Source organism: Ambystoma mexicanum, chromosome 2q (genome assembly GCF_040938575.1).
Source record: "Ambystoma mexicanum isolate Mex_15411 chromosome 2q, UKY_AmexF1_1, whole genome shotgun sequence".
In the NCBI taxonomy this organism is placed as follows: Eukaryota; Metazoa; Chordata; class Amphibia; order Caudata; family Ambystomatidae; genus Ambystoma; species Ambystoma mexicanum.
Window position 1 is genome coordinate 302,277,383 of NC_090924.1, and position 12,767 is coordinate 302,290,149.

The 12,767-nt window shown below is 45.3% G+C and overlaps 1 protein-coding gene across 6 annotated transcripts in view; it reads left to right on the forward strand.

The window, feature by feature from the left end:
• Positions 1 to 12,767, forward strand: part of LOC138569353 (uncharacterized) — a 1,814,236-nt gene that overhangs the window by 674,391 nt on the left and 1,127,078 nt on the right. For all 6 annotated transcript variants that reach the window (XM_069647265.1, XM_069647261.1, XM_069647266.1 and 3 more), the window contains one exon: positions 8,558 to 8,680. In XM_069647265.1, coding sequence (XP_069503366.1) covers positions 8,558 to 8,680 — 123 coding nt within the window. The remainder of the gene's footprint in view (positions 1 to 8,557; positions 8,681 to 12,767) is intronic.

Below are 12,767 nucleotides of genomic sequence, written 5' to 3' on the forward strand. Positions count from 1 at the left end.
GGTCTATAAGAAGCACAATCATGTGGAGGTTTGCCAGGCTTGGGAATGACCACAATGGTGGCCTTGCAAAGATCTGGTGGGAGGGTACCCTGTTCCCGGGCAGCAAGAAACATCCTATGTAGAGGACCGGCCATTTTGTCTACTCCTAGCTTCTGCCAAGTTTCAACTGGGAATCCGTTCGGGCCCGGTGCCTTTCCCGACTGGAGCTGAGACAGTGCCTCTGCAATCTCAGCCTCTGATAAAGCAGAGTCCAGCTGGTCCCTCTGTTGCCCCGAAAGGATCGGCAGCGTCACCTCATCTAGGAGGCAGGGGTTTAGCGGTGAGGTCGGAGCCCGATACAAATCTGCGTAAAACTCTGTGAAGGCCTCGGCAATCCCAGAGTCCGAATGTTGGGTGTCGCCCTGTGCCGTGACAATTTCCCGGACATGGCGCTGCCCCTCGTCTCTCCTCTGCAACCAAGCGAGCAGTTTACCCGACTTATCCCCAAGTTCATACACCCTCGCCCTAGCCTGCCAATGGGCCTGCTTGGCGTCATCCATCGTTCTGTTACGGAGGCACTCCTGGGCGCGCTGGAGGGATCGGTGGGTCTCAGGCGTAGGATCGGATATATGCTCAATCTCCCTGTCTCTCACTTCCTCTTCGGCCTTTAATATTTCCCGGAACCGGATGTTTCTTTTATGTGTCGTCCAAGAAAGGATTTCACCCCTTAGCACTGTTTTATAGGCCTCCCATAATATCACGGGGCTGTCCACCGACTTCTCGTTAATTTCGAAATATTCACCAGAAACTTCCTCGAGGCGATCTATCAGTTCCGGGGACCCCAGATAATAATTGTTAAGTCTCCACGTTCTAGGGGGAAGGGGACCCTGCATACGCAATTCAACTAAGAGGGGGGAGTGGTCCGAAATGCCCCGGGGGAGTAAATCTGCGGACATTGCCCTATGGAGGTCGGTATGTGGCAAGAAGAAGTAGTCCAGTCTGGACATGGAGCCGTGAGCGCCGGAATGGAAGGAGTACTCCCTATCAGTCGGGTGTAACTCTCTCCATACATCTCGGAGCCCAAGGGCCGATGCAAAACTGGCCAATCTAGTCGAGGTGTCAGGGTTGCGATTTCGGAGATGGGAACGGTCAAAGTTATCATTCATGGTATCATTAAAATCACCCCCCAGAATGAACGTATCAGGATGGTGTTTCCCTATAAGGGTAGTAAGATCGTCCAGTAATTCCTGTCCCAACCCGGGTGGGGAATAAATTGCGGCAATGGCCATCGTCTGACCCCAGATGGTCCCCATGACGAACACGTATCGACCCCTTGGGTCGCGCTCAACCAATTGCTGAGTAAATGGAATGCGCTTGTGTATCAGGATGAGGGTGCCCCTGGAGCCCATTGTGTACCCCGCCTGAAGGGCAAGGTGGTAATTAGTCCTCTGAAAAAAGGCACAGTGTGATCCGGCCAGGTGGGTTTCTGTCAAAAGGGCCACATCAGGGGAGTGTCTATTTAGAAATTGCCTAAGCAGGCGCCGTTTAATCCCGGACCCCATCCCATTCACGTTCCAGGTGAGGAACTTCAGGGATTTGGTGTGGCGCATGGGTGTCCCGTGAGTCTGTGCACAGGATATCTATCACACATGATGGGGGTCTGTACGATTGTAGCAATCAGTGAGAGATGGTGAAGTGGTAACTTCGACCAAAGACAGTGGTTCGTGTCCGTTATAAACATATGACAGTCTTGAAGTAACAAACAAACTTCCAAACATTCCCAACTTACCCCCACCCTATACTCCACCCCAACACGAAGTACCTGTCGCCCAAACATAGCTGGACCTTCAACTTAAGGTAGCAGCTCAAAAACCCAGACCCTAGAGCCGGGTCTAGATAAACAAGAAAGAGGGGGGGGGAAAAGGGAGAAGGAGAAGGAGAAGGAAAGGAGGAAGTTCGGCTAGGGGGGGGGGGTTTTCAGAGGCTCCTCCAGAGTCCCCTCCCATGCGCCAGTGTCAACATCTTCCATGGTGGACTACTCATGCGTCCGGCTTAAGAATACAAACAAAGAAAGAATACTTCAAAGCGCCATTACTAGGCCAGAGGGGCGACAGTCCGGTCAATGTCCTCGCTGATCTGCATCGGGGTCCAGGACCCCCTGTTCATTCCTCTCCGGGTTTCCTCTCGGGGAGGCGTGCCTGGGCCTCGGTCTTCCTCTCGGCCTCCTCGGTCTCGCAGTCCAATCACCTTCTATATGGGCCTCCGCCCATTTCCATGCCTCCTGCGGGTCGCTGAAATGAACCGTGGTTCCACCATGATATATCTTCAGTTGGGCCGGGAAGAGCAGGCCATATTTCACATTTAGTTGGGCCAGCTGTCTCTTGAGTGGCTCAAACGATTGTCGTGCCCGCTGCACTTCTCGGGTGTAGTCCGGGAAAAAGGCGATTCGGGAGCCGTTATGGGTAATCGAGCCTTGTGCCCGCGACAGTTGCAGGAGGGCATCCCTATCTCGGTAGTTGAGTAAGCGGGCGATGATAGTACGTGGCGGGGCACCCGGGGGTGGTCTACCCGCCGGCATTCTGTGAGCCCTCTCCACTGAGAAGAACTTTGAAAAGGATGTGGCCTCGAAGATGTCTACAAGCCACTGCTCCAAGAACAGCTCCATACACTGTCCCTCCTCCCCTTCTGGCAGACCCAGGATACGGACATTATTGCGACGGGATCGCCCCTCTCCATCCTCCACTCTTGATTCAAGGGTCTTAAGGCGGTTTAAGGCCTGGGACAGTTGGCGGTTAATCCCGCCTATATTGTCTTCCACTTCAGAAATACGTTGTTCCGCCTCTCCCGTTCTGGAGGTTAGTTTCTGTAGATCGTGGCGTAGGAAGGAGACGTCTGCCGCCATGCTATCTATTTTGGTCTCCATGGAGGATCGGGAATTAGCAATGGCCGCCATTACATCATGGAGAGAAAGAGGGCCCTCCCCATTGGGGGAGTTCGGTCGCGTTGCTGGGGCCGCCGGGGCCGGGGTGGTGGCGACGGCAAATTGGTCCATGCTGCTCTGTGTGGAGGGTTTCTTCTGCCTTTCTTTCCCCATAGTTCCGGGGAGGCGTGGGGCGTCCGGCACGGCAGGTCGAACAGTGCTAATTACGCCCTTATGGATCTACTCCGGTGTACCGTGTCGCAGCCCCGCAACAGGCCAGGTGGAAGGCCTCGGGGTCCTCCAAACACCTTCCAACCCGCAGGTTCCACGAATCCACCGTCTGTATGGAGCAGGGGGGGGGGGAGAGTTAATCCCACCTACCTCTAGCTCTGTCGGGCCAGGCCGCTGCCGTCCTCCACCACTCGGGGCTGGGTCGAAACAGCCCAAGAGCAGGAGCCGTTTGTCCGGGCGACCTCCGGTTGTAAGAAAAGTCAGTGTCCACTGCGTGTGCCGCACCACACCAGGCCGCTTCAAGCCCCAATCAGACAGGAGGTGGTCTGCCCTCAAGCTCCGGCGGCCATCTTGGTTTCGCAGTTCGGGGCCCCCGGCCTTCAGTAAATTGCAGATTATGGCCCTCCAAACGGGCAGACCACAGCCCGGATTTCCGCCGGTCGTAGCCCCCAGCTTCACGGGCACAATCGTGGCGTTGATGTCGCTCGATGTCCCCAGGAATCAGGATAAAGGTACAGGATTGTGTCGGCGCTTACGGGAGCTCACTCAGCTCACGTCCGCATCGCTCGCGCGCTAGCCACGCCCTCCCCGCATCTTTCTTTTTTGATGGTAAACTTCCAGATCGTAGATATGTTTGTGCTTGAAATTCAGTCTGGATGTATTTGTGGCTATTTCTCTAAATAATTGGAGGGCATCCACATAATATCCCTCAGATGTCTTTTATTTGCGGCTTACATTTGATGATTTTGAAAAGATTTGTTAGCTGAGATTTGGACCAATGTAATCCATTTTGTCCGGCTGACATCGTGATCTTATTATATTTCAGGTGCCGTTTACTGTTTGGTGAAATCGAACACTTCCACCTCAATACCAGTTGATTGTGATCACTGGTGTATTGTTGTCTGACTTCAAGGGTTTCTACAATTAATAAGAAACTTCTATCCATACACATGTAGTCTATAATGGCCTGTTGGTTGGCTCTCTTCCATGTACTATTCAGTGGAATGTCTGTTTCAATTGTCCGGTTTAACATTATCAACTGTCTAGATGCCATCAGATCCTCCCATCAGCAGGATGCTGGTGATTAATTTTTCTTGGTATTAGATGAACAGTGTATATTTAAATAGCCAGCTATTATAGTTGGTGATATAGTAGCGTCCCCAGCTATTTCCTCTAGGAGTGATTTTATATTGTGCAAAGAATTTCTATCGGAATTCCTTGATGGTTCCAATAAATGTTAATTAGAGCGATAGTCCTTCCTTGTATAGTAATTTTCACCAATTGAGTGTAATCATTCGGTTGTTACCATTTCTTAATCTTACATCCAGTTGAACATTTGGAGCCCACCAGTAAACCCACCGTAGGCCTTCCTTTGGGTTGGGTTATTGCTGGTATTGCTATTACACTAAAATCATTCCATACCAGTGCTTCAGATAGACAGGTTTCTTGCAAGGCTACAATATCTGTTATTTCTAACAGAGTTTAAGTGTTTATGCTCGCGAGTGTTCCAACTGATGGACAATAGTGATTGAAACCGTTGGATCTTTGATTAAGTATTTTCTCCAAGTCACTTTTGGTGAGGATTTTTCTGCATGATTCTAGACTGCGTTTCCTGTCGGTTATACATTGGTTTTTGCATTGCTGTAATGTTGGATCTAGACATCTCTTCGACTGTCTTTTTTTTCTATAAACCACCTCGTTATGTGTTTCTCTTTCCGGTACTGACTGACAACACAGGTCTAATTTTTGTTGCTTACTTCCTATGTTGTCGTAGTTTGGGATGATCTTAAATCCCCGATTTGTATATTTCATGTTTGTTTCCAAATGGCGTTTAAAACCAGACCCGATTTTGATATACAATCTTGCAACAGTTAAATCATTCTCGTATAGAAATTCTACAAAGTCTGTATCAGTTGTAGATAAATCATCCAACCCTGGGACTTCTACAAAAATATTTAATATGGCGGTTTGACTATCGCGATATTAACTAGCAAAAACCAGACATATCCTGATGGCCGACCAATTCTGCCGATTCTGTCTAGACCTGGAAACCCCTGAAACGCTACATCTCATTATGATATGCCCCGCACTCGCACCCCAGCGAGGACTTTTTGGAGCCTTTTTCAAGATCGCTGATATCCAACTTAACACGGAAACTAGATGGACTACGTTATTGCATGGCTGCAATAATAAACTAATTTACACCATTGTAAAGTATATTCGCCATATCTTGGAACTTGACAAACCTTTGCAAAAAGTCTCATGAACGATAAATTTGTATTATCTGGACATAGAATGAGAAATTTTACTAAACTGTGGAAAGATAATAAATGAAAAGTATATGTTTAAACTATTTTTTTAAATAAAAAAAATGTAATAAAAAATATGGCGGTTTGATTTAGATCACACGTTGGATATGATCCTGCTCTGCATTGAATAATCTTATAATTTGAATCCACGTTATGTTTTTCTTTACTTTTGTCTGACAGATTTTCTGACTCATTTGTGAATTTTTGATTCCTCCTTTGTTGGAGATGCATCTTTATAGTTGCTATTTCCTCTTAGATTTTCTGCAGTAGGTTGACTAATACAAACTGCTCTCTGCATCGGTACAGATTTAGACATATATTGAGTTAGTGATTTTGCAAATTCCTCGTTTTAAATGTTTTCTTATTCATACTACTTTGTACTTTAGATGGTGTATATACATCCTTAGGGTCCGCCTCATGGGTGCTACCTTGCTCCTCCTTTTCTTCTTGTACTTGAATTTGTTCCAACAGCAAATCCAATGGCTCTTGTTGACTTATAGCCGAAATATCTGCTAGGACATCGTTTTTTTTAATTGCTTTTGCTCGTGCCCCTTTTTTATATTTGTTGGTTATTGCGTTGATGGTTTCATTCTGTCCCTTTTTTGTTGTTGATAGAGCGTTGATAAATTGCTTTGATCTTGTTTGGGGTTGAACTGAGCTGGACTTGGATGTTTTTAGTTTTTTTAGTTTCATATCTATATTTTTTGTTTTTTACTTCGCTTTCTTGAATATATCAAAGTTCATTTTTCTTTCAGCATGTTTTTTTCGAATGTCTAGTTATATTAATGACATTTGTGATGTCGAAGGTACCTCCGAATCTTGATTCGTTATTATGAGATTTCATTTGTTTAGTTATTTGATTTAATTTTGTCGTCTGTACATTTTGTACCAAATCTATAGGTTTCTTGTTATCATTGTTGCATTTTACAGCGATAATTTGTTCGCATTGTATCAATTTTGTAATCAATGTGGTCTGCTCATTCAACTTCTTATCCAGAGTCTCATATAATCTTGTTAGTGCTATAATCGATGTGTTAATGCCGTAAGCGTTACCTCCATAAGTCTGTTGTCAGCTAGAGTTGAAGTCTTTATCATTTGTTCAGTTTTGCTCTGTCGTCGCTTCTCTGGTGTTTGATTAGTGAAGGAGATTGACAGGATTGATGAATTCTGTATCAATCTGTCAAACATTAAGGGTGATTTGAGCTATGTTTGAATGTATTTTTTGTATTCATGTCTGTGTCAGAGGCGTCTTATACTGCGAATTCTTAGTTCTATTTGGTGAAGATATTATAACTTCACCTCCATTAGGTCCTCTAGTATTTTCCTCTTGTTGTCCGGTCATGGCCCTATTAGATTGTTCTATTATAGAGCTATCCGTTGTTGAATTTCCTATGACCGTAGACGTTATCTGCTGATTATGTATCTGCTATAATTCGCGTTCCTTGATCATTGTCACAAGCCCAATCTTTTTTCTTCAGCTTTTTGTTTGGATGTTCCATTTGGTCCATCTTTGGATCCACATCTATGGTTCCCATAGTTAAATCACTAGGGCTTTGGTTTGAAATTGACGTTGATAAATTAACATGACGGCTGGAGATTTGTCCCCTTGATCTTTTGGCAAGCCCAGATCTGTTAACTTCATTATTGTGTTTGGGGCATTGCCTCTTAGTGATTCAGCTGCATAAAATGAACTTCTATCAGCAGTCGTAGGGTTAGACCTCAGGTGTACGTGTGTTTTAGTTCAATTTACATTGGCGTCGTATGCTGCCAGGATTAGATCTCTGTGGGATACCAGATTTCTGTTCCAACACTGGGGATTTCCCGCTTCTTGTTTTCAATTTATTGTATCTGATTAACTTGCTTTCTTTAGTTTTCTACTTTGGTAATTACCTTTCAGACACAAAATCGACAAAGATCTTTAGAATATTGCAGGTTGTTAAAAGAAAAAGTTTTTTTGTATTGTTATCCTTTAATTATCCTTGATGCTATGATTAATTAAACTGACGTGTAACCCACACCTAGGTCTATTACCCTGTACCTTGTGGTGCTCTGCCACCAGAAGTTACAACTTCCTGCCTGCTTTAATAATGCCCATAACTCGGGCAAGCCGTTCCTTCAAGTTTAATTTAGAGGATCAATACGTCAATATCTTTCACTTACCTGTCAGTTTCCTGAGCGGACTCCTCTACGACTATTTCGTGTTACACCTGTAAAGATCCTCATATATTGATGTATGTGTTTGTCAAACCATGCTATCAGTGCAATACCAGACACAGGTTATTTAATAGCAGATGGGGCAAATCCCGGCACCTATCGCCTACCGCCTTCCAGCCCTAACAGCCACAGCAGCACACTCCTAATGCACTCCTTGAATGCGCGAGCGCGCACCCAATTTATGTGAAAGGAGGCAGGGCTAGGTTTGTCAATTGTCTTTGCTCAGTATAAAGTGATTACACACCTGAGAATGTATAAGAAAGGATGGTGTCAGTAGCCAGTAGTGGTAAATAGCTGTGTACAATGTTATATCCAAAGTTCCTACTGCAAGTCCTGCAATTTTCTGACCACAAGGTTAAAATCCAGGAGACACAACTTTTCCACAACAGCACGCTCCAAATGCACTTCTTGAATGCGCGTTTTCCTTCTTTCAGTGTTCTAAAAATGAAATGCTTGTTATGTACTCCTTATGTTTTTAATTACTTCCATTTACCAGTAGTTTATTGGTTATATGTTTACAATTCCTGTAATTCTGCCTGTGGCAAATACTGTAATTGTAGGGTAATTTGTATATTTTGAGAGTTGGAGCATGTTGCTACCATTTGTGTTTTTTTTTTTTTTATATTGGGCTATGGCGTGCATAGTAACATTTAAACAACTTCAGCTTTGTTATTTTCTGTTTTACCTTTTGGATCCCTCCCCCTTCCCATACCATCCTCAAAATTATTTACAGTAAGTGTCCAACCACCATCTTCTCTTGTAGATGGCAATATAGCAAGCATGTGACTATGATGGATATCCTGATTAAAGATTGTTTTGTTATAGAGAAGTACTTTTTTCATCTGCAGTTGCTCACACTCCAAACTGCAAACGTGCTTAAGGTTGTTTTTCTCTCTAATTCTAGGATTCTATCAACTCTCCAGAAGATGCTTGTGCTGTCCGGTTTTCCCAATAACCTATTTGAAAAATTTATTCGGTTTTACCAGTCACTTCCTCTACCTCCTTACTGCTATTCTTTCTCTAATTCGTAAGTACAAAATGGAAATACTGACTTCAGGGTCGAGCTACGATGGGATTTTAGGTCTACAGGATTGACATACCCATGTGTACAACAGAGCCAAGCCAATTAAATTTACATAGCTCTTATTTGCTCTCATGAGCTTTTAGTCCTGGCCTTGACTCCATTTCGCTGAGCAGGGTAGCTTGTGGGGTAAAATTAAAATGGTGTTTGCTGAACCGGTAAATGTTATGAGGTAGCATGTTGTGGAAGGAAATATACTTTTTTGTATCTATCATTATAAGAGTGCATATATTAGTTATTAACATAAACTAGGTAATTCAGTAGAAGTGCTTCATGAACGTTCCAGAAGAATTTTCCAAATAGTCAAGAACCGAGGTAGTGAGCAAGTGGGGTAGAGGACTGTGACTAAATACAAGCATTGCTTTACAAGATGGTTATCTAATGAAATCTGTGATAATTTCACATTCCATGGGAACCCAGAACAAGCCACAGATGTAGGAAAATACTCTGAAATTAGTCTTAGAAACTTTGAAAAGGACCTATGTCTCCTGTCCCCACCCCTAGATGCCCTTACCTGGACAGCTGTGGAGAATGTAGATTCAGGTTGGTGGTGCCCAAGAGGTTACCACTCTATAGTACAGGGACTGGCAGAAATGCACAGGTGTGTCTGATTGGGAGGATCTGGATGTCAGAGCCAGCTTGGGCAATGGAGGGCTTGATGGCAAATGTTTTAAAGAATCCAGGGCCCGACAGGATTGCTTGGGAAGATTGCCTCTCTTAGGGGTACGCACACTTCCTCAATTTTTTTTTTTTTTATCCCTCCAGTACTTTTGTGAAAAGACTTCCCTCGTTCACTACTTCTTTCTCGCATCTGCTTTCTTCAGGACCCTTCTTAACCTCTCTTCTGTCATCTATTAGTGACTTGGTATCCCGGCTGCCTTTGTGGTGAGTGGGGACTTTTTAACCAGTTCCAGCCACATAAAGCACTGACCTTTAATCCAAGGCTGGATCCTGCAATAGTGCATTAACTTATATGGTGGCTTTTGGCCTCGGTGGGCAGGAAAATGGGCAAAAATCAAGATGGCACAATAGCCAGGGCTTGAAACACATGGAATAACCATTTTGAGTTAAAAAAGGTACTGAAAATGGTGTTGCGTTTTAAAAAAAAAATAAATGTGCATTTGTAGAGCACACTATAGCCCGCAGGTATCGAGGTGCTATAAAGGAGCGTAAGCAGGCTTAATTCAGGGTTACAGGAACACGGGCCAACAACAAAACATCTTAGTACAAGTTACTCGGTGGCATATACAGAGATACATATAGAAGTACAGGTGCAGTGTCGTACAAAGAGCTTGGTTTTGATGGCTTCCCGGAAGGCTGAGTGAATCAATTGACCTAATGTGAGAAGGAAGGGCATTCCAAAAAGTGGCAGCCATGGTTGGGAAGCTAGTCCCGCCTGAAGGGACTCTGCAGGTTTTAGTTATGGTGATCCTGTTGGAGTATGCCGCTTTGGTTGGCCTGGAAGGACTAGGTTTGGAAATCCTTTGGACCATGTAGTGAGGGACCAAGTCATGGACGCATTTCTGCGTCATGGCAAGGGTTTTGATCACAATCCTTTCCTTGACTGGGAGCCACTGGACCTGCCTCCTGACCCCCCAAAATGTGGTCCCTTCATGAGATACCTGTAGCAGCCCTATGGGCGTTGTTTTGTACTAGTTGGAGTTTGGCAAGATTCTTACGAGAGGTCCCAACAAAGAGGGCATTACAGTAGTACAGTCTAGACCCAATTATTGCCCTAGCAATGGTGAGGCAATTTTGTTGGGATAGGAAGGGGCTAGCTGCATTAAGACGTTTAGAGTGGTAGGCTGGGGAGGATGTTATGGCATTAACCTGCCTATCCATCAGGCTATGGTCCAGCTACATGCCCAGAGTCTTGACCTCTTGGGAGACAGCAATGGGGATGTTGTCAACAGTGAAGGAGTTCTATTGTTTGTCCAATTTACCCAAGGTGGACGGAGATCCAATTAACAGAAGTTCGGTCTTCTCGCTGTGGAGGCATAGCCAATTTTCTGCCATCCAGGATTAGATTGTTGAGTAGATGGAGTTGAGGGTGTTCAGGTCGGACAGATAATCACCCGAGAAGGGGATGAGCACCTGGGTGTCATTTGCATAGTTGGTGTATGAGATGCCCAGGGTGTCCAGAATTTTTAACAGAGGCCTTGTAAAGAGATATAGAGGGTAGGAGCTATGCATGAACCCTGTGGGACCCCACATTTGATGATACTAGGGTCAGCACATGATTCAGAGAAGACCTTCATCGCTCTTTCCTGTAGGAACAAAGTTATCCATGCACAGGAACTTGGGGAGAAGTTGGCTGCAGTGGATAGGTGATGGCACAGGGTCTTGTGATCCACCAGATCAAAGGCAGCGGACAGATGCAGGAGGAGCGTAGGTTTGCCTGCTTCTGAGATTGTCCATTTGGTTTTTGAGCTCAAGCAGGGCAGTTTCGGTGCCATGGCGTGGCCGGAATCCGGACTGCCGCAGACCGAGAAGATGGTTATCCTGAAGGAATTTTTGAACTTGCAGATAGGCTACTTTGTCCAAGATTTTTAACAGAAAGCGGACAGTGGTAATAAGCTTATAGTTCCCTGGAACCAATGGGTCAAGGTAAGGTTTTTTAAGGAGCAGACAAACCCACACTTCCTTGAGTCCCGTAGGGACATATCCAGTCTGGAAGGAAGAGTTGATGAAGGCACTGATAAATGGGGCAAGGGAAGGGGCACAGTCTTTGATAAGCTGGGCCGGGCAGGCATCCTCTTTACAGTTGGAGGGTTTGATGAAATTGAGGAGGGCAGTGACCTCTCAGGTTCACTTGTATCCTTAAAATCAAACATGGGGGATTGGCTGGGGTGAGCATCAGGGGATGGATTGTTGTTGCTGTTAGCTACCAAGTAGGATAGAGCCTGTTGGTGGGCTAAGATTTTAGTGTGCAAAGTGTTCATCTTATCAAGCATGGCAGATTGAATTTTGTTACACCGGCTTTCATGAGAGCAGGAGGCGGTGAGGAGGGGTGTTTCCAACTCTCTAAAGATCGAGAAGATTTCTTTTGGCCTGGATTTTGCATACTCCTATGTCCCGTCCCCTTTCCTCCATACTTTTGGACATTTCGTTCTGTGGGAAGGGACGGGAGCATTTTTTTTTAAAAAAAAGCATCAAATTGAAAAATGTGTCCTTCTCTTTTTACGCGGGCTATCACATGTGGCCGTAACCCCGCCCTCCTTAGCTCCGCCCCGCGCATCGCCCTTCAGTCCTTTTTCTCTGTGCAGTCGGTGCTGGACACACTAGAATCACCGGGAAGACCTTTTTCTTTCCCGTTGTCCTCCTCTCCTGCTCGGGTTCTGCGGTTGCGTAGTCCTCCGTCTATGCTGCAGCGCCTGGGATTTGCCACTTGTTCTTCTTGCGAGCGTCGCTTCGCTAGGGCGGGTCCCCATTCTCTCTGCTTGGAGTGTCTGGGACCAGATCACTGTTGGGACTCGTGTTTCTTCTGCGACTCCCTTTTGGTCCGGGCCTTCAACGTCGTTACCGTAAGTGGGAGGAAATCTTCCAGAAGGTTTCTCCATCGCATTTCCAACTCTTCATTGACTGAGAGAAGAGACACCCGGTAAGTTCTTTACTTTTCAGGGCACCCCGGCCGGGGGACTCCTTCCCGTGGTCCACCAGGTTCGGGAGGTGTTAGGCAGAATTCTGGGCAGTGCCCTTAGGAACCACTACACAAGATTAAGACTACAGGTGGTAGTACAATTTCACCTTTGGTACAAGCCTGTATGTATTTATTTTTAAACCATCTGTTGGTAAAACACTTCACTTCTATTAAATTAAAACCACACTTCAAATACACTACACACAACCAATTCCCCTTGTGCAGAACAATTCAAGGTAAGTTCCTTTGGATTTGACAGACGGGTGTTGTGAAACAAAGACATTACCGGGCGTTGTTACGTGATCACTTTTTGACAGTAATGACAGTTCGGTTTTACGAAAGAAAAGCGTAACCGCGAGAACAAATGTTACCGTAGTCAAACACACTTAGCAC